The sequence below is a fragment of the Urocampus carinirostris genome, chromosome 7 (assembly GCF_059441175.1).
Source record: "Urocampus carinirostris isolate Australia breed hairy pipefish chromosome 7, RoL_Ucar_1.0, whole genome shotgun sequence".
NCBI lineage: Eukaryota > Metazoa > Chordata > Actinopteri > Syngnathiformes > Syngnathidae > Urocampus > Urocampus carinirostris.
In genome coordinates this window covers 25,311,488-25,338,852 of record NC_142355.1, presented here as the reverse complement: position 1 = coordinate 25,338,852, position 27,365 = coordinate 25,311,488, and the positions used below count along the sequence as shown (strand labels likewise).

Genomic DNA, 27,365 nt, shown 5'->3' with positions numbered 1-27,365 from the left:
AACAGATAGTTTCATCAGGAACTAAGAAAAAAGCAAGGATTTATTGGTTTTCCTCAGTCAATTTGAGTTTAAGATGAAACACCTGAGCTGACATGCGGCTGTTGGAGAAACATGGTAATACAATAGAGTTCTTCTGTATAAGATTTATTTTTTTTAAATCTTTGCCCCGCTCTGAAAATGCTGGTCTACCAGTGATCACAAGAGCCAAATAGAGAACCGCAGGTCCAAGAGCGTTCTCCAATCAGGCCCCGGTGTTGTGGAATGCTCTGCCCCATGAGATTTGATCTGCAACCTCAGTGGAAATGTTTAAATCTAAACTTAAAACACACTTCTATTCTATATCTTATGACTGACCAATATTTCATGTTAACAATATCTGTGTATTCTTTGTTATTGCAACATCCATTGCAGCCTGGTCATACTGGAAGGGGGAAATACTTCATGTGCGGTCCCTTCTCAAGGTTTCATTTTCCTCATGTTGAGGTTTTTGAGTTTTTCCTTGCCCTTGTGTAGGTTTTAGATCAGGGGATGGTGTAATAATAGTCTGTAGTTTGCAATAATCTGTGGTCTGAGCAGCCCTCTGAGACTTGTGATTAATGGCTATACAAATGACTTGACTTTTGAGCTGAGCTTAATTTTTTGAGAGATGGTTGATACCATTTTTTTCAAACCATAACTTTACGTTTTATCAAACATCTAGTTTTCAACATTTTCTTATGCAACCCTAGGTCGAACAGTATATTGGATTACTGCTCCTAAAATATGAAAATATTTTACATAAAACTTTTTATTTTAGATACGACGATTTGTTATCTGATGCGCCTTATAGTCCAAATATTTAAATACCAACATATTTTTTGAAATTACATAAAATGAATGGAAATGCATTATTCATTTATATTCTTATTTCAATAAATGGTGAAAAACGTTTTCTTTGTTTAAGGCCTCAAAATTTGTTTTCAAATTTAATATTTCAAGAAAGGTTGTACATCAATAAATGGCACAGCTTTGTGATCATGTGCAAAAAATGTATGTAGAGTGGATTGTTAAATTAGTTTTCTTTAGAATAGTAAAAAATCCACCAGATACTTTCAAGCCGGTACGATCGCATTGGACTTGGTTGCTTCTTTTTTTTTTAAATAAAATGCAGAGGAAAATTACTGCACTCAATGCCTGCATACTGATCATTTTTAGTCAAAATTTACATTTTCCCACTTCTGCAGGTAAGTTGGTCACAGTGCAACTTTGCTTTGCAGTTGGTGGCAGTGCACAGAATTTGTTCACATCCTTTTTAAGACAAAAGGCATAGGAAATTTAACACAATTAATGTGTGCAACCGGATTTTATTTAACCTAAACTAAATATAAATTTAGCTGCACTTGCGGATAAATTGGTTGCAGCGTCCAGCCCTTAATCATTTTTCTTTTTAATTTCATCATGTTCAAAATTTACACAGTAAAACTTAAAAACCTGTCGAGAATAAATTACCTGAGTCTGTGTGAAAATTTGGGCCTTCTGACACTCCTCCAGGCTTGGAGCAAAGCTGGCCATGACGTGCTCCTCTGTGCCAATCATCTGTACAATCTCCTGGTCACTCTCAACACCCATTCCCTATTGGGGAGACATCCAAAATGTGTGTTTGTAAATTGTTCATACATTTTCTACAAGATGGTTAACCCTTTTTCAGCTTTCTTAAGAACTAACTAAATTTATCTCATTTTCCTGTTATTTTTTTTATTTATCTGAAGCATAAATGCAGACTGTACAGGATTGGAAATTAAAGTAAATAACAGTGTATACAAGACCTGACAGCGAAGGTGAGCACACAATCTCACAAAATGAGAGCAGAGGTGAACCAAGGAGCAGTGTGTGCCTGTGTGCATAAGGTCACAGGATTTGCCAGTGACATTTGCTTATGGAAATGCGATTCTGTGGGAACAGACGGGCTCGTCCTGCACAGGGTGAGTTATGAAAAAGCGATAAAACAGTCTCAGGACGAGAGACATGCACATGCAACTAGTGATAAAATTGCTTGGGAAATTGTTAACACTGCAAAGGAGTTGATGATGATTGCAGGTTGCTGACTGAGATTTTCACTGAATGAATTCTGACTTGACTGAGATTTAAAAGATCTTAGTATGATAAAGTATGCTTTTTCCCGTCTCGCTACGGTGTAGAAACCCAGAATTTCCCACAATGTGTTAATTGATGCGTTTTAAAATGTTGATTTGTTCAAAACAAGAAAAAAAAATGCCAAAACCCAAAATAAACTGTCTTGAAGATTTTTACTTCTCAACCCAAGTGATTATTGAAAGTTTGTGAAATTTAAGGAGTACTAAACTTTATTTCAATGTAGATATTCCGTTCTCCATTGACACTTGTTCTGCAACAATTGTGGACAGATCATTTAAACTTGCAATAAGTTCTATTTAATCTCTACTGACCTCCAGGGGCGGGCTTCAGGCACTGAATATTACCTTCGTGCATGCGCAGTTTGAAAAATGTATACCACTTTATAGTTACTCGTATCACCTGCGATCTTTAAGAATAGCTACAGATTCCAGTCACACTCGCAGCTAAGCCACTTTTGATCTTCTAGCATTGCAGGTGCGGAACCCCGGGGGGGAGTAATTCTTCTCCGTCGACTTCCAGAATTTCTACCTCCACATCCAGATTACTTCACGGCACCGGCATTTTCTGTGATTTGCCTACAGGGGCCAACAGTGGCAGTTTCGGGTCCTCACTTTTAGGCGCTCTCTTGCCCTGCAGATGTTCACCCATTTTGTGAAGGCTGTCCTCGCATCCAGAAGTGAACATCATGCCGCACCTCGATGACTGGCTCATCCGTGCGCCGTCTCAGTGTCTAGTGGTCCGAGACACAGTGTGTCTCCTTTCCCCTATGGACCACTTGGGATTTCGGGTCAACCTGCCCATGTTCTGTTCCGTACACTCTCCGAGGACCAAATTTCTCAGGGTTTCTTAGGACTCTGCGTCTATGTCGGCCCGGTACTCTGCTTGCAGGGTGGCGGATGTTCTCCACCTCCTCGGCCTCTTTCTAGGTGGCAGGTAATTGCCCTACATCACCTATTTGCATCTTTTATGCTGTGGTCTTGCTGGGCCTACTCTGCCTGCACCCCTGATTTAGAGTAAGTCACAATAGGTTCAGCTAAGATGTCAGGCGGCATTGTTGGCAGAGGATTGTGGTCTCTCTTTGTGGTCCTCGGGCCTTAGCCCCTTGGAAGGAGGCAGGTGGCATTTTGCTGGGTGTGATCCTCTGGTCGCCGCAAGATGGTCACCATGGACAACAACCTTTTGGGCTCAGGTAACGTTTGTGGTCATCAATTTAAAATCGCCTGGCACACTGCCTTTCCCACCATAGTCCACCCCCAGGAGAGTGGTGTCTTCACCCTGACGTGGTGAATCAGATCTGGCTGCGCTTTGCCATGGCCGACTTCTTTGCCTCCAGGGAGATGACCCACTGTCTCCACAGGTTCTTGCAAATCCTTGTGTTCATGCGAGAAGATTTTGAAAGTAGCATTCCTGCGAGTGCAATCGGAATTTGTAGTCATTCCTAAAGATCGCAGGTGATACGACTGTTCTCTGGTATTTCCTAAACTGCACTTGCTCAAAGGTACTGTAGCTACATTAGTAACTTTCGGTTTAATAACACATTAAATGCTCAAACTATCATCTTGATGACCACCCCTGTCTTCCTGATGTGATGTGGCCTTTTTGCATGAAAGTTAGAGAAAAAAATGCAGTATGTTGGAAATAAAATGTATTTGGTGTTAATTAAAAAAAGAATTGTATTTAACTGAAGCAATATAATTATTGATTAACATATATGTATTTTCCCCCGAGACCCCTAGTGAGGATAAGCGGCACATTTTCGACGACAAGAACCTCAAAAGGACTATTAAGTCCTCCTGGAGTCTTTCAGCATTTAGCTGAAAACAAACGGTGTTGTGGCGCCCCCTGGTGGAGCCTTCGAAGCACGCACCTTGAATATAATAGCGATAGGCGCATCCTCTGACAGCGTGTTGTGCTTTAGGTAAAATCGTCCTTGTTTCACAATCATGTTTGTTCTGCTTTTCTTCTCGTGGGTGGAACTATAAGGAAAGGAAATGTATGCACAAGAACAGAATAAAACAATTTGAAGCATATTCTATTAGTGTGAAATGAGATTGATAGACGAAAGAGGGCATTTGAATTTTTCTTTTATTCAAGGTTATCGTTCGTTGTCTGTACCTTGTAACTGAGGCTCCCACCGCACCTTTCCTATCCTGTTCCACAATGATCCTGTTCTTGGACAGCTGCTCCTGGATCAGAATGACTTTTTCTTGGCCTTTTACAATAAAATAGCCACCTAGATCGATGAATGAATAACCTTGTCATAATACAAATATAAAAAATTGGAAGGCTTCTCTTTTCAGCGCAATTAAAACAAATTAAAAAGGTAAAATGTGCAAAGGGATAAAAATAACAATATTTTACTGATATATAATGAATATGTGCATATTCACGGTGACGGGGGAAAAGGAAAAAAGTAATGTATCTATGTGGATAAACAATAAAATAAATAGTTTACCTGGATCAAGTGGACATTCGTTGAGTTTGGAGAATTCCAGTGGTGTCTTTCCTGTGAGGACACAGTTGGAACTTCGCAGCATGATAGGCATCCTGACAAAAGCAGTTTAAATTGAGACGCGAGAATGGCAGAGAAAAATTCCAATTTATTTGACAACGATGCTCATGAAAGCCTTGTAACACAGGTGTAATACAACAAAAGACAGAGTATTGATGCTGGACATTTTAAAAAAGCCTTGACTACTACCAATTACTATATTGTGGCCCGTGGTGACAAGTTTCACATCCAAAACTCAATGATAGTGGTACCTTCCAATAGGAAGAGCATTACGGATGATTCTCTGACTTCCCCTTGTATACTCGATGTCTACAGTGATTGGTGCAGAGTAGGTCATGTCTCGGAGGCGACACTATGGCAAAGAAAAGATAGTGGAGAAGTGCATAAAAATATGATACAAATGACTCTAACATGCAATATATTATTGTTTCTCTGTTACAGTGCAGACAAGCAAAATAAAATGTGATTTTATGCACCAACAACAAAAATGAAGAAAAACAGAGGGCTCGTCCGGGATTTGAACCCGGGACCTCTCGCACCCTAAGCGAGAATCATACCCCTAGACCAACGAGCCACGCCATGTAGTCTTCAAGAAGTGCTGATGTGGCACCACCCCAGGCTCAGGCTCAAACTCAGGCTGCACAACAGCGCCCCTATCGGTCTTATCTGGATAACACATTACGGACTCATCCGGACAGCCATTTATAGGTACTGTAACTTCAGAATATCAAAAAAGTATTTGACAACAACCTTAAAAAGACAGTAATAAGTAGGACTACAAATTAATCTACAAAGCATTTTGAATTAAAGAACAAAACTTGAACTCACATTTGGAGAAGAGCTCCAATAGGTTTTTATTACAAGGATAGTCTATAATCAAATCAATCAGACAAGCAATCAGTCAATATACCGAAGCTATATCCCCCTTCTGGGCGGTGGCTAGAGTCAAAAAGGCACGTTGACCAGACATTCATTCCCGTTTGCTCTTTCCAACCTGACATCGAACAATATTCCCACAGCACAACAAGGGGTGAGTTGCTGTGCCATGCAACCCTTCATCACTAGAGAGGCCTGACAGCATTCACTGGTTTACCCCCTCCGCATCATGTTCATCAATATCAGTCATTCTTAACTATCCTTCGCCATTCACATCCATCCCTAGCACACACCCTTGCATCCATTAAATTAACCGACTTCACACCCAGAGCATGTTTCACTCCATCCATCCAACCATATTTGGGCCTTCCTCTCATTCCATTTCCCACCACTTCTCCACTACATACTTTTTTAGACAAACGGCCTACCACATCTAATTTGTAAAATTAAGTTTCACAATAAAGATATACTAAGTATCAAGTACATCAGATAGCAAATCATAGCATATCTAAAGACAAATTGGATGGCTCAAGGAGTAAATAATTAGGACATTTTCTAAATAATTGGAAGATAATTGTAGATTAGACTTAACATTAACATATAAAGTCGATTTCCTTTACACTGGTAAAACAAATATATCAGATACATAAATATGACAAATTATTCACTTTAAACCTTCAAAATATGCGTTATAACATATTCTGTTTAACGTCTACAAGGTGTGTGGTTTACCTCATGAGGGGAAACTGGCCGGGTTACGTTAAAACTCTCCTCAACATCAGGCATACCGATGTATATATTGAGGTACCTGCAGAGAATTGTAAAAATTGATCAAAGATTCTAAAAATAAGCAATAATAAAGTAAACACGTTAAACAATGCAAAGTAATTTAAATACTTTTAGCTTGTATCTCGGTAAATACCAAGTCTATGTATTTGGGGGTAGGTTAGACTATCGTGACTTACTCTATCTAAATCAAGGACAAGATTCAAAGAGATAAAAGAGAAAGAACTGTTTAGATGATTTAAAAAAAGGAAATTTAAGTATAGAAACTAGAGAGGGTTACTGGAACCTCTTAGCTTATTCGTCTACGGAACCTTACAGAGTCATCAACACAGCTCAGAAAATCATTGGCTGCTCTCTGCCCAATCTGGATGACATTGCCAGCTATCGCTCCCACAGCAGAGTTGACAATATGATTAAAGACTCCTTTCAAAGTACACCGTGCTGTAATCAATCAAAATTAAAATCAATTATTCTACTTACTTAATGTACCACATTGGATCCGCATCACTTGTTATCTTCTCGTTGGCACTCATGATTTTCTTGATCTGTGGAGAGGAGTGTTGAAGATTTGTATGTTACACAGTAAAGTACACAAGTGCAAGGACACAAGAAATCCCTCACAATGAAGGATGCTTTTGGAAATACGCTGACAGATACACACACTATTAGGCAAGAGCCACACTTTTCACTCATGAACATACACTAAAAGGTAAGTGCAAAAACAAACAATCACACACAAACTCACTGCCCGACTTCTGTTTTACCTCCACATTGATGAAATAGTTGAACGAGTCGATGTGCTGCTTCACCAAACCCTTCACCTGAAAAACAGATCTCCAATATTCAGGTCTTTTTTAAATGTGATACATCAATTTGATTCAGAGAAGTTGCATGTTTCAGTTAGTACTGTATTCAAAACAGGTTACACACATACATGTGCTAAGAGTTTTAAATAGGTTGAATAGGGGCTAGAAAATGGTACTTCTGTGTGGTTTACCTTCAAGAAGGCGGGCAACAGCTTCCATTTTTCCTGAGGAATTTCACATATATTAGGCCAACATAAAACAAGCACTAATTTTTTTGATTTTTAATATTTCATGCAAAATCAAATAACTAATGGTAAAAAGTTGATGTGAAATGAGATAAAAAAAAGTAATATATTAGACAACCACTCAAAACTGGACTGTGTCCCTAATTTAAAGACGCATGGAGTCCAGTAAATATTTGTCAAAAACCAATAAGTACAAAATACATTACAAATCTGGTCCATTGTACTACTTAGAAATCAAAATCAAATTATTGACTAAATTAAGTTGTTGCAAAATGATGAAACTAATGTTATTGTGACATGATGAGTACATGGCATTACTATGGTTTTTAAAGTGAACTCTTGAAAAACAGATTGTGAATCATCTGAATCACGCCGACCCGTTTCGAAGCCATCTTCAAGTTACCAATATATAAATGTCTATGTAAATTATAGATCAGGGGTCACCACCGTAGTGCCCGCAGTTTGTTTCTGAAAATAGATCACGAGTGATTGGTCACTGTGATTTTCAAAGAAATTTGATTTCTAACTGTTGATGTTTTGGTGGTTGACCTAGCCTTTTTTACCTTACTTGTAATAATGATAACCTGGTCATAACATAGTTATAACATCTATCCATCCATTGTCTTCCGCTTATCCGGGGTTGGGTCGCAGCAGCAGCAGCCTTAACAGGGAAGCCCAGACATCCCTAGCCCCAGTCACTTCCTCCAGCTCATCCAATGGGATCCCGAGGCGTTCCCAAGCCAGCCTAGAGACATAGTCTCTCCAGCTTGTCCTGGCTCGTCCCCAGGGCCTCTTCCTGGTGGGACATACCCAGAACACCTCCTGAGGGAGGCGTCCAGGAGGCATCCTTATCAGATGCCCGAGCCACCTCAACGCGGAGGAGCAGTGGCCTTACATAGAGTCCCTCCCTGATGACAGAGCTTCTCGCCTTATCTCTAAGGGAGAGCCCAGCCACCCTGCGGAGGAAACTCATTTCAGCCACTTCTTTCGGTCATAACTCACAGTTCATGACCATAGGTGAGGGTAGGAATGTAGAGTTAGTTATGACATATAAATTGTTATTTTAGAAATAGATGTCATACTGATAGTCGGCACGGTAGGTGAGTGGATAGTGCATCCGCAGCACAGTTGAGGTCATGAGTTCCAATCCAGCTACCACCCTTCCTGTGCGGAGTTTACCGTTTCTCCCTGTGCTTGTGGGGGTTTCTTCCGGGCACTCCGACATCCTCCTCACATGCTTGTCAGGTTAACTGGCTGATCCAAATTGTCCTTAAATGTGAATGGGCGCGAGACATGTCTGTCTCTGTGTGCCCTGCGACTAGCTGGCAACTTGTTCAGGGTGTTCCCTGCCCGAAGATGGCTGGAATGGGTTCCACCTTCCCCACATTCAAACTGAATATTAGCAGTGTGGATAATAGATAGATAGATCATACTCAGGCAGCACGGCGGCGCAGTGGTTAGCGCGTGTGCGGCACAGTTCTGAGGTCATGAGATCAAACCTCCTGTGTGGAGTTGCATGTCCCCCTGTGCTTGCGTGGGTTTACCCCGGGCATTCCGATTTCCTCCCACAGTCCAAAAACATGCATGTCAGGTTTATTGGCCGGTACAAATTGTCCCTAGGTGTGAATGAGCAAGCGAATTGTCCCTGCGACTGGCTGGCAACCAGTTCAGGATGTCCCCTTCTCACTGTCTGAAGAAGGCTGGGATGGGCTCCAGCTCCCACACGACCCTACTCAGGATAAGCGGTGCAGATAATGGACGGATGGATGGATCATATTCGTAATCTTTCACGCAAATCAGTAACAACAACAAAAGTAGCTCTCAACTTCCCAAAATTTGGTGACCCCTGATATAGATTATCTCACGGACTTATCGTATAAAAAAAACTTAACTCAGATAGAGTATCAACAAGCAAGAAAAGTGTGCTCTGTGTGTGTGCTCTAAAATCTTGTCAGGTCGCCACGGGATTACCCCAAATTCTACACCGTCCCTTCTCACAAACTAGAATTCGTAATTTAAAACAGGTTCATATCGATGACACACATGTGTTAAACGAATAGTTATTCATATTGAACTGTGATCATCATGGACTGTTTTGTATGGACTGATAAGGGTTAATTAATTGCAATGGCTGATGCCAGGTTTCATCTTCTGCGCTTTCTTTTAAATTGTGAGATAAGCCTACTGTCGAATTAAAAGGGCATTGGGAAGTGATTAACCTCACCAGGTCAAAACTACTAGTTAATCAAATGAGTTAATCGTGTTTGATTTGAACCAATCCCTGACTGAAATAATTGTACCAAGGAAAACACCGGAGTGGTTTGACTTACCTCTACTGTGTTGACAGGAGCCGCCAATTCCTGCTGAGGGATGTTACAAAACTCACTGCCGAGCACCTCCATTGAGAATTTAGTTTTTAAAAAGTATGGCTTAAATAATCATAATAACTCCCAATACATTGTGTCGGTGTTGTATTGCTGTCGGAAGTCGATGCAGCATGTCCACGATTGTGTGTTTCGCTATAATGTTCCGTACCGTTAATAATACGAAGAAATGTTCCGCTTGGTTAATGAAAATATAAAATGATTCTAAAATCCCACAGTCGTTTGGCATGTAAAATAATAATTTTCATTTCGCATATAAAATAAATAGAAAATAGAAAGATAAAAAATGTTTGCTTAATTACTCAATGGACGATCTAATGTAAATATACAAACTTAAAAAACGATAATTCATAAAAATACTTGTAAACAATATTCTGTTATTTAATTTTGCTCCCGATTAAACTATCCATCCATCCATTATCTGTCCGCTAATTAACAAGTAGGGTCGCGGGGCTGCTGGAGCCCATCCCGGCTATCTTCGGGCAGTTGCAGGGCACACAGGGACAGACAATTCGCTCGCTCATTCACACCTAGGGACAATTCAGACAGGCCAATTAACCTGACATGCATGTTTTTGGAATGTAGGAGGAAACCGGAGTGCCAGGAGGATACCCACACAAGCACGGGGAGAACATGCAAACTCTACACAGGAGGTTCGAACTCATGACCCCGATTTAACTATTACGGACTTAAAATTGTCAATATAGCTATAAATACTTCCTTTTTTGAAACGATCAATGTGTGTCTTATTGCAAAACCTCCGTGTGAAGGGAATAGAAAATAAGGTTCCATTTCAAAACTAAACGCAACTAACAAATAAAACCTTAATGAAACATATTATAGGGGAAAACTCTGTTATTTTGGTGTACCATTTCAATTCGTAATAAACAAAAAAATACAAATGAATAAAATATAATTGCCTTTATTGTGATTGACAATGTAGTGAACATTATTCACAAGAATTTAGACGTAACACCCGTGGATAAACATGATGAGACTTTAAAATAAAATAATAATAATAATAATAATAGTAATAAGGAATATAGATAGGCAATATTCACAAGGTAGTGTTTGTAAATTACCGTATTTTGCGCACTATAAGGCGCACCTAAAAGTCTTAATTTTTTTCAAAAGCTGACCATGTGCCTTATAATACAGTGCGCCTTATATATGGCTCAATATTAAGTCGCAAGGTCTCGCAACTTACGCAACAGCCGCCGACTCAATTTTCCCGCGAACGTGGAGTAGTCCGCGGTGTATGCTGGGATTTATATACCGGCGTTTCATTGGCTAACCAATGTGTCAATCATCATTTGAATCGATCGCTAATGGCTGAAGTTATTCGGAGCCTCGGATAGGCTAGAGGGCCAAAACAAACCCTGCAATTGGCCGAAAAGATGTGTCAATCATCAGTTAAATCGATCGCTATTGGCTGAAGTTATTTGGAGCCTCGGATAGGCTAGAGGGCCAAAACAAACCCTGCAATTGGCCGAAAAAGATTACTGTGAATTGCAAGCTTGCTAAAGTACGCCATAAAGAAACATGTTTCATTAGTCTGCTTTTGTAAATATTTTACTCTCCTGGATTTACTTCACTCACGGTTGTAAGAAGACCATGGTTGCGTATCCTTATTGAACGTGAGAACTTGGGTGAGCTATGCGGCTTTATATTTTCCCGGTATCTTGTTTTAGAACGATCTTGATGTTGCTGTGATGAGTTGAGTGAATTAAACTCAATTCCAAGTGTTTATTGTCATATGCACAGTAAAGTTGCGAGCGAAAAAGAAAATAGAAACTAAGGAATGGTTGGCATTTCTTGAATCCCAAGACTTTAACCTTCCGAATGATATTTGAAACGATGCATTTGAGTGACATTGTACGGACACCGCATCCGCACGTGTCTACGACACGTATTTGCTTCTTTGCAAGCTTTGGGAATGTTAAGGGGGTAATAGGTTTGACTGAACTATCTGATTGTTTTGTCGACGTTCCCATTGTAGCGCCTTATAATCTGGTGCGCCTTATCTATGGAAGATATAGGACCAAAAACTATTTTTTGGGGGTGCGCCCTATAACCCGGTGCGCCCTATAGTGCGGAAAATACGGTAGTTTAAGTTAGACATGCATTCAGAAAATAATGTCAAGTCGTCATGTTTATTTGTATAGCCCTTGATCACAAGAAGTCTCAAAGAGCTGCACAGACCAGAGATTATTGCAAACCACAGACTATTATGACACCATCCCCTGATCTAAAACCTAAATGAGGATAAGGAAAAACTCAAAAACCTCAACATGAGGAAAATGAAGAAACCTTGAGAAGGGACCGCACATGAAGTAATACCCCCTTCCAGGCTGACCAGGCTGCAACGGATGTTGCAATAACAAATCTCTCTCTCTCTCTCTCTCTCTCTCTCTCTCTCTCTCTCTATATATATATATATCTATCTATCTATCTACCCAGGTCATATCCCTGGAGAGGGGTGACCAACAGCAAGACAAACACAGACACAAAAACAAAGAAACAGCCACAATATTGGACATTGCATTTGCCTTTCTAGACCTCATGCAGTGTAACTAACAATACACCTGATTTGTCTAAAGAAATGAAATAACACCCACCTATGTAAAATCTTGAAATCCATAAAGAAAGGGCTCGTCCGGGATTTGAACCCGGGACCTCTCGCACCCTAAGCGAGAATCATACCCCTAGACCAACGAGCCACAGATTACTTTAAAGGCTGTTCAGAATAATTCCAATCCTGTTGATGTGGCAGTCCATTTAAGGCTGAAAAACAGCGCCCTCTGCACTGTTACGGGCAGGTATTACATAAATTGCCCACTTGATATAAATTATGCTTGATCAGGGAAGCGTTAATGACCAAAGGATTAGGTAGGAGAACAGAGTTTAACTAAAAAAAAAAAGAAAGAACCAAAATTCTGAATTTAAAAGGAGGGCTCGTCCGGGATTTGAACCCGGGACCTCTCGCACCCAAAGCGAGAATCATACCCCTAGACCAACGAGCCATACTGAAGTGTCAGAGAATTTTAGAACTTGACCGGTCTCTGAAATCGGATTCTGGTATCCAATAAGGAAATTATTTGTTGGTCAACATGATAACATTGAATTTCATAAATTTTAGTCAAGAGCACAATAACGTAAATGGAGTAGATGGAGATCGATATTACCCTGGAAGTCACCAAGCAGGGAAATTTCGCTGCCTTCCAGTCCTAATTCGGAGTTAATTTTCTACGTCTTCACGAGTTAGCCCGCCATGTACTGTACAACGAAACTGTTTTAAAGCATCTTTATCGCTCTAAATTATTAATGAACGCACCAGAACGATGGCATCTGAAATGAAACGACCCAAGGTTTGTTTGTTTTTACATTGACTTAATTTAAAACAATGAAATCTTGCAGTCCTCTGGAAGAAGCGTAGTAGCGAGCACACGTGCTGTAGTTACCAATACTTCTTTTCTGCTTATATTACCGTGCATGAAACGAGATTCACTTTTAGCAACATGAAACCAACAATTGAATTTTACCTGAAACATAGCCAACTACCTGCATGCAGAAAGTTAACATCGAATCCATACATGTGCGTAAAAGCACGTTTTACCTAGCATAACTTTATTGACACTCAATAAAATTTAACAACAAATAAATATAAAACTTTATTATTCCCCTTTCTGATACAAACCACTCTATACAGTACTGTATTTTTATATCAACAAAAGCATTTAAAAAACGACCAAAAGAGCAAATTTTCTGTTTTATGTTTACTGTACAATGGTTTACTCTTTCTCTGTTTTCTCTTTCTCTCATTCTCTCTCTCTCTCTCCCTTTCTCGACTAGCTTATTCCTTTACATTTTGGTTTGTTGTTCAATGGATTTTTGTGACTCACAAACGCCCTCCAGGATTTTTTGTCACGACCAGCACAAAGGGTAGACCCAGTCGCGTAACGTTTACTCACAAGTTTATTGAGATAGAGGGGATAGGCAGCGCCCGCGATCCGGTGCTCGCTGGACGCGGGAAGCAAGCCGTCACAGAATCGGAACGAGTTCCGAATGCGGAAGTGAATCTTCCGGAGCGGGAGATCGTGGTGTCGAGGTCGGGGAAAAAAAGAGGTCGATAGCCAGGACAGGAGAGCAAAAACGTGGTTGGGATGAAAAGTAAACGGGTCATAAGCCAGTACGGGAGAGCAAAACGTGGTCGGGAAAAAAAAAACGGGTCGTAAGCCGCAACGGAAGAGCAAAACATGGTCGGGATCAAAAACGGGTCGTAAGTCAGGACGGGAGAGCAAAAGGAGGTCGGGGTCAAAAACAGGTCGTAGCCAGCGACAAACAAGGAAATCAGGAACGGACGAGTAGAAAACGGGTGCAAAAAGCAGGACCGGCGGGAGTCAGAGTCAAAGTGCTTCTCTTGTAGAAACAGAGGTTCACTGACGGACTGACAACAGGCGAGTGAAAAGACTGAGCTTAAGAAGGACGGGGAACCAATCAGGAAGCCAGCAGCGAGCGGGCACAGGTGGAATTAATGTGTAATCATGACAATTTTCTTAATTTTTCTTCTGTGCAGGTTGATGATGATGCGCCTCTGCAAAACTTCCTTCAATGGTGCGACAAAATCGGTCTTGTGCTCAGTACTAAGGTGCATTGATCTACTCATCAGTATCCCATTTCCCTCCTTTTGTTTGTAAGCTTGGTGTTTGTCAACAGTGATTGAGACAAATTTTATACTTAGCTTGAAAACAGGATCTCTGTGGAAAAGTGTCACTGGTTGCACAGGTTTATGATGTGCCCTCTTCAGTCAAGTCAGAGATCATTGAAATTTTCTTGTCACAGGTGTAAAGAGTTGTGTGAAAGTTGGAAATAAATATTGTGGAACTAAATCATTGTTTCACCAATGCAATTGGATAATATTTTTCCTAGCAGGCAAGCTGAAGATAACTGTTGGGTTATAATTTTGATTGTGTATTCAGGTACGGGTGAGCAAGGAGGGCACAGTAGCCGACTACGGAATGTTAGCTTTGGACGACATAGAGGAAGGCGAGGTGTTGTTCACCATCCCCAGATCAGTCCTTCTTCACCAGGGTACAACTAAGTTCTCTGCACTGCTGGAGCAAGGTATGTATCGCAACAGATGGTGCACTACAGATTTTTATATAATCGTATTTTTGAGTTCTTAGACACCCGTGCACTGTAGTTGAATGCAACTTCCAAGTCACAAATACCCCAAAAACTGTTACAAATGTATGTGTATATGAGCTAGCTTCACGGAAACTACACAAGGTTTTCATTACTTTTACATCATCCACACATTTGTAGGATATGTTGTTATACAGCCTTCTAATAAATATCCTTGGAATTCTCCTTTCTCCTCAGAGAAAGTCTCCCTGGAGAGCACGTCAGGCTGGGTTCCTCTCCTGCTAGCTCTGCTGTATGAATACACCTCAGAGAACTCCAAATGGAAACCCTACCTCTTATTGTGGACCGACTTCAGGACTCTAGACCAACCCATGTTCTGGTGAGTAAGAAACGGACACAAGACAATACGATTGAAACATTTAGTTATGTCAGCTGCTCGTTTCATAAGAAGTACGTACAACTTGTTGGACGCTGCTGACAACTCTATGGCCCAATCCCATTTCTCTCACTCGGCCCTGAGGACCCTCCAGTGAGGTCCCTCGAAGAGGAGTGCCCTCCGCGAGTGAAGTGCAAAGCGGAGATGTTTTGGACAAGACTTGCAAGGTTCCACCCCTGTCCAGGAGATGGCGGTAATATTAATTGGCTGTAGACCTCAGTGACGTATTGGTCTACGTCACATGTAAACAACTCGAGTCTCAACCTGTAGTGTGTCAGTTGGAGAGTTCGTGCAACGTTAAAAATGCCCGCTACTGCTGTGTTATTACCGATTGCCTGAAAGCTAATCATCTTTTCCGTGTCTCCAATCAACGGAGGAGAAATGTGCTATACTGAAGACAGCTTCGGCGCTATGTAGTGCTGATTCATCTTTACAAGGTACGTACACTCATTAAAAAAATAACCCGTTTGGTCAAATACAGTAAGAGTTAACATACAATGCACGTTCACATAATACCCTATGTTTGTGTAGACATAAATGGCAATCTACTTATTAGTATCTTAATGCCATTTTATGACATATAGTAGGGGTCTTGAATCTGTGACATGACGAAACGTAAACAAACACAAGAACAGTCCACCTGACCCTTTAGCTGACATAATATCGTCACCAAACTTCCCTGTACGACCCAAAAACCTTAGTTCATAAGGAATTTAATTCAAAAGAGTTGTCATTGAATATAAAAAGGTCATTTCAACATTTTTTCATGATGCTTACATCACAGTTAAAGCGGTCTTTTTCTTTTCTATGCCCACATTTATGTCTAAATTGTTTGTTATCTATTGTGTTCCAGAGTGGCTGTCCCATAAGCGTGGACAGGTTGGACAGGAATGTTCCCATCCTGTGCTTATGGTTGGATGTGGAGTCAGAACTCATTCAGGACTTAAGGTTGAGCAAGGTTATGTGGGCCCTGCAGGAGCTGCTAAAGAGGGAACAGGGCCATGGCTGGAGGTCCTGATCTACGTGTACTGGCTGGTCCACGCTCTGTCCTACCGTGTGGTGTCACGGGTCTTCAGGGTTCCCTGGTCCACCGTACAAATAATTGTCCACAGTTAATATGGAATAAATTGCCCAAAAGCCATATTTTAGGCTCTGGGAGTCAGACCCACATTTGCATTATGTGCTTTTCTGCATTACTATTCAATAAACATCTTCATTTTGAGTAACACCTTGGTGGTTTATTTCATAATGATGTGAGATACTGTGTGTGAACTATGTGACTGTTGGACAGAAAACAACTACAAATCACTCCAGCTTAAATAATAGTTTACTTTCAGAAAAACAAACTCACATTGGGCCAAAATACATAATAGTAAATAAATAATGTGTCACAAATTTTAACAAAAATATACCAATACTTCCATAAAGCTGGAAACACAAACTGGAACTTCATTGAGTTCTTAATAATAATTAAAAAAAATCCTTTTATAAAACAAAGGAAAACATTGCAGAGATGTCACGGTTCTGGAAATTTGTCCACGAGCTTCCCAAAAAGGACGGGAACCGCTCAGTTTTGGCCACAGTTTCTTCGAGCCTTTTCCTCGCTCCGGCAGACTCCGCTTTCAAAAAGTCAAGGAGTGTATCGTGCTTCCTTTTTTTTCTGGGTGATTTGGGGTTTGGCGCCCGATTAGAAGGTGCCAATGACGTGCCCGGTGGTGTGGATGGCGTGGTAGCTGTGATGGTGACCAGCTCTTCCACGGGACGTTCTACAGTGGCCTTTAGGTTGGGTGGAAAAAACAAGAATTACTTAATGCTGATGTATTGTACAAAAACAACTGTGTATAGGATGCTCAACAAGTTGATATGAGACAGGAAATTATAGGATGTGTTCTGGATAATTATTTGATAGTGAATAGATACAAAAAAATGACATGTTATTCTTATGGCTGTATGAACCTTCTATTGGCCAGCATCACATATGCTTTAGAGTTGTCTCCACATTTGGACAACATTTTGAGAAGGTAATTAGTTTACTTAATATGTGTTTACAGAGAAGGCAGTGGACTATGTGATAGTAGTTTGTTTCAACTGTATTTCCACGAGAAATTCGGAGACATTACTCATAATGCATGATGAAAACTAATGCATTCTGATCTCACATGAAAGAATCATATTGTAAATAAAACACGACACCCGAAATTGTAGGCAGTAAACAAGCGCTATGTCCAGAACGGTATTCTGACTGCTCCATGTAGATGTCAAAGCACGACTCGTTTAAGATAAAAACAGGGATGGGCTGAACCGTGATTTTCTGCAGTTATCCTACTTTACAGTTTGTAGCGTGAAGATTTTTTTTGCCAGCTCCCTTGGTAGATTAGTGCACTTCGTAAAGTAGCGATTTTGCAGTGTTCGTGTTTTAATGCGAAAATACGATTTTCTATTGCATTTACGTCTAACTAAGATATCTCAATACATTTTGTTGCAAATACATGCGTGGTTGTGGAAAACTACTTACATTTGTGCGGTTCCTTTTCGGGCAAGTTTGTTGATATTGAGAATTCGCAAAGCCTTCTGGGTAGTCACTTCGCTGCCAAGTGAGGTCGAGAGCCCCCTCGGTCTTGAAGTGGCTACGACATGGTTTGAGGGCACTTCTGCCTCGGTCTTGAGAGTATCGGGACACACCCCATTTTCACGTGAACGCGCAAACCGAGTGACTAGGGCACATAGCGAGTGAAAGTGCGAAGAATGGGACTCAGCCTTTGTCTGTGGCGGGTGAGAAGGTAGAGATTGTTGAAAGATTTACCTACCTCGGCAGCTTAGGTCAGCGTTCCCCTTTGTGCGAGGCAGAGATCGCCCGTTGACTTGGGGAGAAGAACTAGCTGAACAAGACCGTGTGACACTCCCGTTATCTCAGTACTGCGACAAAAATCAGCATGTCCAGGTCCTTGGTCCACCTTGCTTTAGTCTTGTGAAGACTGGTCGCTCACCAAGGGCCTGAGGCGTAGACCTGACTCCTTTGTGACGAGGTCCCGTCTGCGAATCTACGGGTACCGAAAGAATGACTATGTGTCAAACCAATAGATAGATAGATACTTTATTCATCCCCGAAGGGAAATTCACATTTCCAGCAGCATCCCTGAGCTGAGAACAATACAATAATAAAGCAAAAAGAATACAATATACAAATATCCAGTGTGACGTGCAAATGCCCACTGTAGCGTGTTATATAGAATAACTAAATAGTGCTACGCAGAATACATATTGCAATAAGATTCGGTAATATGCAATGTAGGTGGTGTGGTTTACTGTGGGCTTTTACTCTGCCGGGTAGAGTTAAAGATCCTCATGGCATGAGGAAGAAAAGATCTCTTCAGTCTGTCCGTAGTACAAGACAGTGACAGCAGTCTGTGCTCGACAGGCGCAGATGGGACGTGTTACATGCCATATTCAGGCGCGCCAGTTGGGTTTCTACGGACATGTGGTGCGGGTCCCGCCGGAGGACTAAGCTCATCGAATCCTTTCTGTTAGGGATCTGAGAGGCTGGACCCGCCGAGTGGGTCTCCCGCGTGTATCGTGGCTCTCGCAGCTGGGAGGATACATGGAGGGCCGGGGCATCTGCCTGCGTGATGGCCCGGAAAAGGGCGGCGGAGTGGAGGGGTAGGGTGAGCGCGGCGACGTGCCTTAGCGGCGCGTGCTCCCATACCTGACCTGACCTACATAGATCAAACCTAAATGTGTCCAAAAAAAGTTTCAACAGATAAAGTCTAGGATTTAGACGCAAGATCTCACACTTGCAAACCAACAATACGTGTTGTGTCTTTAAACTACCCTTCCAAGCTCTAATTCGAGACTTAAGGATCCAGTGAATTTTTTCTTATGGACCAAAACCTTCTTCTTCATTCAGGTCCAAAGACGAGAGAGACAGCCTGCTAAAGGGAACTGGTATCCCAGAGGCGGTGGACAAAGACCTGGCTAACATTGAGAGGGAATACAAAGATGTGGTCGTGCCCTTTATTGCTAAGCATCCTGAAGTGTGGAACGCCAAAACACACACTCTGGAGCTTTATATGGGGCTGGTGGCTTTTGTCATGGCGTATAGGTAACACTTTATTTCTTTAAATACAAATACTGCAATGAGGTTTTATGGTACTGTTTTATTATAAACATAAAGAGATCATTTTCAATAGAATGTACATTTTTCATACCTATTTTTGTTGCAGTTTATTATATATGCTCCTTGTAGATGCTCACATCTTCTCACTAAGCTTGAACTGTTCTTTGCATGGGATAAATAATCGTCCATTTGAGTATTATTTTTCTACATTTGTTGAATCCAAGGCCTACTAATGAAACTGTCGTCCATTGGCTTAGTTCCACTTTCTTAGAAATAAAGGCTGAAAGGATTTCAAACTAATGTTACATGGTTCTTTGAGATACACAAAGTTGAATTCTCCCGTTTATGTTTAGCTGACAATAACCTAAACAATACATGGAGCTTATTTCCTTTCTATTTAGTTTCCAGGAGCCACAAGAAGAAGAATCTGATGATGATGAAGACGAGCAGGATAAGGCCCCCAATCAACCTATGATGGTCCCCATGGCTGACATGCTCAACCACGTGTCCAAGCACAATGCCAATCTGGAGTTCACGCCAGTAAAGCAGCAAATCATTTTTTGGTCTATTTTTCAAGATACTAATAAGAAACTCACATTTACAACACAAGCAATCTCAAGCAGTGTTTCTCAACTTGCGGGTCGGGACCCAATAGTGGTTCACGGACCAATGTCAGTGGGTCGTAGGCCTGTGTTCTGGCAAAATAATGCTGAGAAGGATAAACGGATGGTCAATTACACTCCTTAACAATGGATAGAGATAATACCCTGCTCGATCTTTTCTTCCTGTTCAGTCAATCAGTGCATTTGAAAGGGACTTAATTTCATTTTGTTGTGATTTTGTTGTTATTATTTCCTTTTTCTGCCTATAATTGCGGAATAAGAAAATAATGTACGAGTGTCTGGCACAGAAGCGCTGCTTGAAGGTACAATAAATGGTTTAAAAACTTTATATTTTTATCTTTTTACAAGTATATTAATCTCCATTAACTACCTAATTAAATACTTATCAATGTTTAAGTTCACGCTTCAATAATATTTTTCATTTCATTTAGTATGTGGCTTTATCAAAGCAGTTTTAGTCTTATATAGTATGCAACTTAGGCTCAAATGCTAGTATAGACTGTATCTGAAATTATGAATATATATCATCTCTGCTTTAAATTCCACATTTCTTTCATTGGCTACATTTGAGAATATTTTTTTTCTTTGAGTCACAGCTTCTCGTTGAGGTGTAATGTTGGGTACTGAAGTCAGACCAGTTAAGAACCAGTGTTCTACAGAACAATATAAACTTGGAAAAAAAACATATAGGAAGGGAAAAAAAAGATGCTCCAAAACCACGATATGAACCAAATCCCACCATCAAAAATGACCTTTTTTTGTTTCCCTTTACTTACTTTCCCCCTTATTTTCTTCTTAATGCAGTACCTATGATGTGTTTTGTCAGCAACCCCAAAACTATGCTTTTGAAAGACATTTTCCTCTCTTTTAGGACACTTTGAAAATGGTATGCGTGCGCCCCATTAAAAAAGGTGATGAGGTGTTCAACACGTACGGGCAGATGGCCAACTGGCAGTTGTTGCACATGTACGGCTTCACTCAGCCGTTTACCAACAATGTGGACGAGACTGCAGATATCCCCATTGCCAACCTCCACAAAGCAGCCACAACAGGTTTTCTTTGATTAGCGTTCTTACAACAAATGAGCACTGTGATGTCATTTTCAACCACCCTAACATTTTATTTCTTCATCTGAATTTTAAAATTTAGCTTCCTGTTTAATCACGCTCCATCTTTCAATAGAGCTCACTACTGCCAGGCTTGTTGTAACACAATGGGGCACTACATGGTACTACAACAATTATTTGATTCATGTAAATTCATGAAAGCATCAAACAAACATTGGTGCCTATTCCAAAATATCCTCAAGTTTCATCCCCATTTAAATGTACTTAAAACATCTGTTGTGTATATACATAAACATAAGCATTTAGAATGAAAAAATAAACAATGTATAAAATGATCCATTCATTTCAGGAAATTAAAGTAACTATATGATTATACAGTCATTGAATTGTTTTAAAAATACTGTAAGTGACTTTTTCCTTTTTTTTTTTTTTTTTCAAAGGAATCACAAGACATATTGTAAGATGTTATACCCAAAATTCCGGAACAAAATAATTTTTCCTCAGTATCAATATTATCACACACCGCTCACCGTCAATGCTGCCGTCCCGCTCACCTTTGAAGAGTGGGATTACACTTTACACCAAAAAAGGGTGCCGCCAGGCTATACTTGCCCAAGACACACCACAGGAAGTGGTCTCCCTACGACCCAGGTGGTTAAGGGATCCGTGAAACATGTTAATTTGGCCCACAGCAATATTGTTTGTGGGCCGCGAGACCATGCCAAAAAGCATAATAGATAAGTTACCTGCATCGCATCAATGACTTGCAGTTTTAGATATATTCACTGTAGCTTTTTGGGTAACCAACATTAATCAACCATAGAACATTGTGAAAACCCGTCCCGATGTTTTTTATAAATGTCATGGACGTGCTTTTTAAGACAATACGAAAAATACAATATGAAGAACGCCTGGGTGTTTTTGCAGAAGTTAAAGACTTAGCTCCTTTTTGTAATGGATATGAAATATAACAGAAAGGTCCCAATATTCAGGTAATCATATTTATTTAAAAATAAAAATCACTTTAAAAAAAAAAAAAAAAAGCATTTTTTTGTATTTGTATGCTATTTTGATACTTTAGTCTGCTTTTCTCTAGTTGAAGGAACAAGATGAGGAAAAACCCCTCAATCGCTTTAAATCAAATCTGACATGCCTGAATCATAACTTAATTGTGAGCTTCTGAAATGACTCAGCCTACAAGCTGAAGCAGTTTTTTGCCATTTATTTATCAGTTTGGCCTCAGTGATATTTTGTTCTACAATGTGGCCCCCAAGCTTAAATTATTTCAACACCCCTGATGTATTTGCACCAGATTTAGGGCAGCAACAATAACCCAAAATATAGAGGCAGGACTATAAAAAAATAATGTTTTGACTTACAGAGCCAGATGGGGATCCTCAGCTATTAAAGGAGATTTGGGAGTTGTTAAAGGATAAAGGCGCATTTGTGTTTGGAAAACAGGGTTGCCTCACAGACATGGAGCTACACAGTGTGCTCAAGGTGAGAATTCTTTTTTCACTTTTCATAGATTTGATAGTAATGTATGGAGTGGGTGGAATGTTGTTGGAAGCATTGAAGAGTTATGTGAACAGCAGAGCATGTGTAGGGAGTGAGACAAGTGAGTGGTTCCCTGTGTTGACTGGTGTGAGACAGGGGTGTGAGATGTCTCCATGGCCGTTTAATGTGTACATGGAGTACGTTAGGAGTGACAAGATTGGATAGAATGAGAAATGAAATTGTGAGAGCCAGAACTGGAGTGGTAGTGGAACTGAGCAAGCGTGTGGATAAGAGAGTACTCGGTTGGTTTGGACACATGAAGAGGATTGGATGAGGAGCGAATGTCGAAGAGGACCTACAGAGCAGAAGTAAATGGAAGGAGACAAGGAGGAAGGCCGCGATTGACGTGGATGGATGGTGTTATGAGTGCACTGGAGGAAATGAGTCTAAATCTCTTGGAAGCTCGAGCTATTGTTGGTAATAGGAATGATTGGAGAGGTATTGTGAAAGGATAGTGGGATGTTTGGACGCGTTCTAAGGAATGGGCAGGGCACCTGTATGATGCAGCAGGGGTAAACCAGTGAAAGCTGTCGGGCCCTGTTGTTGAAGAGTGTGTTGTGTCACCCTGACCCGAGTGACGAAAGCATGACCAACTTGGGTGCCGAGGTGCTTAACTTGTTTGGGCATTTGGGTTGGCCATGGTCACATTTTTTGCTACCTTTTTCTTTTATTTTTGTATGTGTTTGTCTTGCTGTCGGTCCCCCCATTCGAGGGATACGACCAGGTTAGATATAGATTTTCACAATGAGCTCTTTAAGAGTAAATGATTTCAGTATTTAGGTTATTCTTTACACAGTGATTAGTTACTCGTTTAGTACCAAATGAGAAGGTTGTGTTTTTTTTTTTATTATTATTATTGCCTTTAAAACTATGAATTTATTTGATTAGCAAATTACCCAGTAAAATATTTCTGGTCACTGCTCTTAAATTATTACAGTCTACACAAGTGAAAAAGCCTATGGATGTGTTGCATGCCTTCATTTGAAATTGGAGGGGAAAATAGCTTTAATTCGTGTGATGTGTTGTATTAGATGCTGTGCATGTCCAGGGAGGAGTTTATGGACTTGAAAGACAACAATGGATGGGAGGACGATGAAGACGAGGAGGCCATTTCTCTGGCATTTTCTAATGATGGGCTTCCAGGTTTAAAGACCAAGTGGAAGCGGCTCATCCATGAAGCAGCTCGTTTGACGGTGAGAGGCTATCTTGATGTGGAACGGGACCAAGACCTGATAGAGGATCAGGCTTCACTAGCAAGATTGAACAGGAGACAAAGGAATGCGTTGCAGGTTCGGTATGGACAGAAAAGCATTTTGGATAAAGTCATTGCGCTCACAAAGAATTGAACAGGGAACTGTCCCCAACTGCATCAATTATGTAAAAGTGTCGTTCTTTGGATTAAAGGTCACACTAGGTGTTTATTTTTTACAGGCTCTGTAAACTACTCCACAAAGGACTCAAATTACAGAAACATGTTTTTTTTTTGTCAATATATTTTAAGAGAAAATAAATTCATTCCTTGTTCTGCAGATTGAATGCTTTATTAACTGTGTGTATGCATACTGCAATTAAGTAGCAAGAACTAAAGGCAAACTAGAAAGGACTACAAAATACACATGGACCAATACATTTACAAAACATTCAAAATGTTACAAAATGGGCTGTATTGGTCCTTCGGATGTTCTTCAATTTGAATCTTTGTACAAATTGTCAAGATATAAGCTCAACCATTTTCACTTTGCACAATTTTACAAGTGCCAGAAAGAGAGAAGAGTCAGCACCACCCACCGGTAAACCATCTGTAAAGCATCTCCATCTGACAACACAAAAAGGACAACCTCCTGGAGAATAAACTACATCTTCGGGTCCTCAACGAGAGAGGGGGTGGAAAAACGTTTTTTCTTCATTTTTGCTTTCAGCTTCTGAGCAAACAATATGAGGGCCAAAAGCATGTTTGGGAGGGAAGGAAACCAAAAACTTTGGTATAATGAAATTATGTTCAGGTGTTTCAACACGTCAGTGTACCTTTTACATGACATGTCCCTCACTCTCCATTTAGATTCTTCTATCCCCCACCCATATTTACATTAAAAAAAAAAGTATTTAACAACATTTCACAAATCCATTTCTCCTTCAACACTGCTCCAAACGGCATCAACAAAAAAGTGTAAATCTTCAGAACCTGGAGCAGTAGTCCTCAAGTCCTTGTTTATCAACAAAGACTGGTTGCCAGTTTATCCAGTGCTGCCAACAGTGAAGGGGGAGGTGCGTACGTGTATTTTTTTTTTATTCCCTCTCGAGGTTTACGAGCTGAATCTGTGCCAGGCTAACTGGCACCAGTTCCTTCCATCACCTGCTGGGCTTGCTTCTGACCCATGCAGCACTGAGCCACCGACTGGAACAACCTGACGAAGAAAGGGCGGCAATTTCAACATATCGAAGCTGACAAAGGTTGCCAGCAAGTAACCAGGTTTCAGCAGTGAGATCTAGATTTAACAGCAATCAAAGGACAACTAAATCTGGTTTGATTCTAGATTATGTAAATCATTTCTGAAGTGGGCATTTAAAAGGAACTATAGTAGGCAGTAGAGGTAAGCTCTTGGGTCAATCATTAAGTCAGGCTGGGATTTTGACTCGCTATTTTGTTTGTTTTAATCCATTAATTATGCGATTTATGTTTTTTTTTTTTTCCAGAGGATCTGCACATCATGCACACTGCTTGGCGTGTGTGCTGCTTGCGGCGCTGCATGGCAAAATTTGCGCCTGGTCCCTCAAATCAAGTTAACTTTCTGACTTAGATCTGGTCTAAAAAAAAAAAAAAAAAAAGCCCGACTAACCTCTAGTAGGCAGTGTAATTTCTTGGAAACATCCATCCATCCATCATCTGCACCGCTTATCCTCAGTAGGGTTGCGGAGGTGCTAGAGCCCATCCCAGTTATTTACGGGCAGTGGGCGGGGGACAGCCAGTCACAGGGCACACAGAGACAGACAAATCACTCGCTCATTCACACTAGGGACAATTTGGATTGGCCAATTAACCCGACATGTGTGTTTTTTTGGAATGTGGGAGGAAACATTGGGCCAAATAAATAATTATATACTCTACACTACCTACCATAATGATTACACCAACTAGAGAAGCACAAATGGAAAAAAAAGAGCAAAAAAAACATGGGAATAAAACTTGAAAAATAAAACTTGGGGCGGGAAACGACAAAAGAAAGGTTTTTGGTCCTTTGGGTACTCGTAGCAAAAAAAGATGGCAGACTATTATGTCAGCGTCATCAGGGTGAGGTTCATGTTATGTCAAATACACACACACACACATTTATATCTGCGTGTATTTAAAAAAAAAATCACTGCTATATGATAGATCAATTATTTTTGCTTGTTATTAGAATAAGTATATATTTTTTAAGAAATCGTGTTTTTTACTACTAGGAGGCAATTATTAATAAACTTTCTTTTTTAGAGAAGAAAAACTCTTCAAAATACACTTATTGTAGAGACCTACACCTACTTTTCAATCTCAGGGGCACAGTGAACAAAGTCATGGCTCCAGAACTTGAAGGCAGGGTTCTTGATGAGTTCGATGAAAGTGATGAGGAGACCCCATGGGTGAGGTCGGTTCACAATCAGCCTTTCCAACAAAACCCTAAGTGAGGAGGTTGTTTAATAACATTTGTTTTGTTTATGTCATGTGTGCAATTGGATTGTGCCCGACCTGGTGATCTGCTCCTGGATGGCCTCAGTGTTTGCTTCGGCAAACAGGTAGAGCATGGTGCAACTGAAGTAATGCGTGTGGCTGTTCGGGTAGCGCAGCTGATTTGCAATGGCGTTCAAAAACAGGTAACGTCCTGAAAAACATCACGTTTTCAGTGTCAATGTTTAGATCACCAGTCACCTTTCACCCTGTAAATTTACCCTCTGTGTCAAGATCCACTGCCAGGTTCTGGAAGATGTCCATGTGTGCAGAGTGAGTGATGGTGCTCATTGAGGGTGTGCTGCCTTTGTTGTGAATGTGTGCGATGGCCTGGGTGCCCACATACAAGACTAATGCATTTATCAGCTGGATGTTGTAGCGGTTTCCTGGCTCGTTCGAAACCTGACAGACAAACAAAAATGTTACATTTCCAACAGTTGACACTTCATTCAAAGAAAAAGAGAAAAACGGATTTAACCTGTAGATTACTGCGCAGCTCTGAGAGGAAAGTGACTGGGGAACGTGTTTTCAGATACGAGTCCAGATCCTTTTTGAACTGGGAAGGCATGACGGCTGTGAAGTTGGTGAGGATGCGAGGAGCGATGTTGATCTCACTCAGCATGTCCACCTGTACATGACAAAAACATGATAGAGAAGCCAATATTGGTCCGTAATTCTCTGGTTAATCTGGTGATGGTAAGCCTTTGTACGAATACCTTGAGATTGGGTGTGAAGGGGTCGGGTAGCCTCATGTTGCGTGGGAAGGCACTGAGGATGAGGTTGCGAAGCTGAATGCAGTTGGGCGGGATGACGTCACAGAACCCGTAATGGTAATCACATAAGAACTCAGGGAAGTCGTGCAAAAGAACCAGCAGTACTCTCAATGTGCCCTGAAACAAAACAAGAAATAAAACTTAAAAACAACACCCATTGCATACAAAATACTGTACAAAAAATAAAATCAGGCATTTATAGAAA

The 27,365-nt window shown here is 40.7% G+C and overlaps 3 protein-coding genes and 3 non-coding genes across 17 annotated transcripts in view; 1 reads left to right on the top strand and 5 right to left on the bottom strand.

Moving 5' to 3' along the window:
- polr3b (polymerase (RNA) III (DNA directed) polypeptide B) overlaps positions 1-9,872 on the bottom strand; it is a 41,313-nt gene extending 31,441 nt beyond the window's left edge. Inside the window, exons 1-10 of the mRNA XM_088340346.1 lie at positions 9,689-9,872; positions 7,305-7,337; positions 7,072-7,128; positions 6,788-6,852; positions 6,254-6,329; positions 4,897-4,997; positions 4,589-4,680; positions 4,249-4,366; positions 4,001-4,109; positions 1,489-1,611 (exon numbers count right to left, since the gene is read on the bottom strand). Of these exons, the coding sequence (XP_088196472.1) occupies positions 1,489-1,611; positions 4,001-4,109; positions 4,249-4,366; positions 4,589-4,680; positions 4,897-4,997; positions 6,254-6,329; positions 6,788-6,852; positions 7,072-7,128; positions 7,305-7,337; positions 9,689-9,760 (846 nt within the window). The 5' untranslated portion in view covers positions 9,761-9,872. The remainder of the gene's footprint in view (positions 1-1,488; positions 1,612-4,000; positions 4,110-4,248; positions 4,367-4,588; positions 4,681-4,896; positions 4,998-6,253; positions 6,330-6,787; positions 6,853-7,071; positions 7,129-7,304; positions 7,338-9,688) is intronic.
- trnap-agg (transfer RNA proline (anticodon AGG)) lies at positions 5,148-5,219 on the bottom strand. Its single transcript has one exon. It is a non-coding gene; the product is annotated as a tRNA-Pro (tRNA).
- Positions 9,873-12,390: 2,518 nt separating the features above from the next.
- trnap-agg (transfer RNA proline (anticodon AGG)) lies at positions 12,391-12,462 on the bottom strand. Its single transcript has one exon. It is a non-coding gene; the product is annotated as a tRNA-Pro (tRNA).
- Positions 12,463-12,693: 231 nt separating this feature from the next.
- trnap-ugg (transfer RNA proline (anticodon UGG)) lies at positions 12,694-12,765 on the bottom strand. The gene has a single exon. It is a non-coding gene; the product is annotated as a tRNA-Pro (tRNA).
- A 160-nt stretch (positions 12,766-12,925) lies between these two features.
- On the top strand, positions 12,926-24,213 carry setd6 (SET domain containing 6, protein lysine methyltransferase). Its single transcript, XM_088340345.1, has 9 exons — positions 12,926-13,110; positions 14,319-14,390; positions 14,722-14,866; positions 15,125-15,266; positions 19,228-19,422; positions 19,839-19,977; positions 20,932-21,112; positions 22,509-22,627; positions 23,716-24,213. The coding sequence occupies exons 1-9, from the start codon at positions 13,084-13,086 to the stop codon at positions 24,028-24,030; spliced, it is 1,335 nt and encodes a 444-aa protein (XP_088196471.1). The 5' UTR covers positions 12,926-13,083; the 3' UTR covers positions 24,031-24,213.
- The window catches only part of cnot1 (CCR4-NOT transcription complex, subunit 1), a 21,687-nt gene continuing 18,525 nt past the window's right edge, over positions 24,204-27,365 (bottom strand). For all 12 annotated transcript variants that reach the window (XM_088340335.1, XM_088340340.1, XM_088340333.1 and 9 more), the window contains exons 44-49: positions 27,104-27,277; positions 26,866-27,015; positions 26,609-26,789; positions 26,409-26,541; positions 26,205-26,339; positions 24,204-25,089 (exon numbers count right to left, since the gene is read on the bottom strand). In XM_088340335.1, the coding sequence (XP_088196461.1) occupies positions 25,011-25,089; positions 26,205-26,339; positions 26,409-26,541; positions 26,609-26,789; positions 26,866-27,015; positions 27,104-27,277 (852 nt within the window). In that variant the 3' untranslated portion in view covers positions 24,204-25,010. The remainder of the gene's footprint in view (positions 25,090-26,204; positions 26,340-26,408; positions 26,542-26,608; positions 26,790-26,865; positions 27,016-27,103; positions 27,278-27,365) is intronic.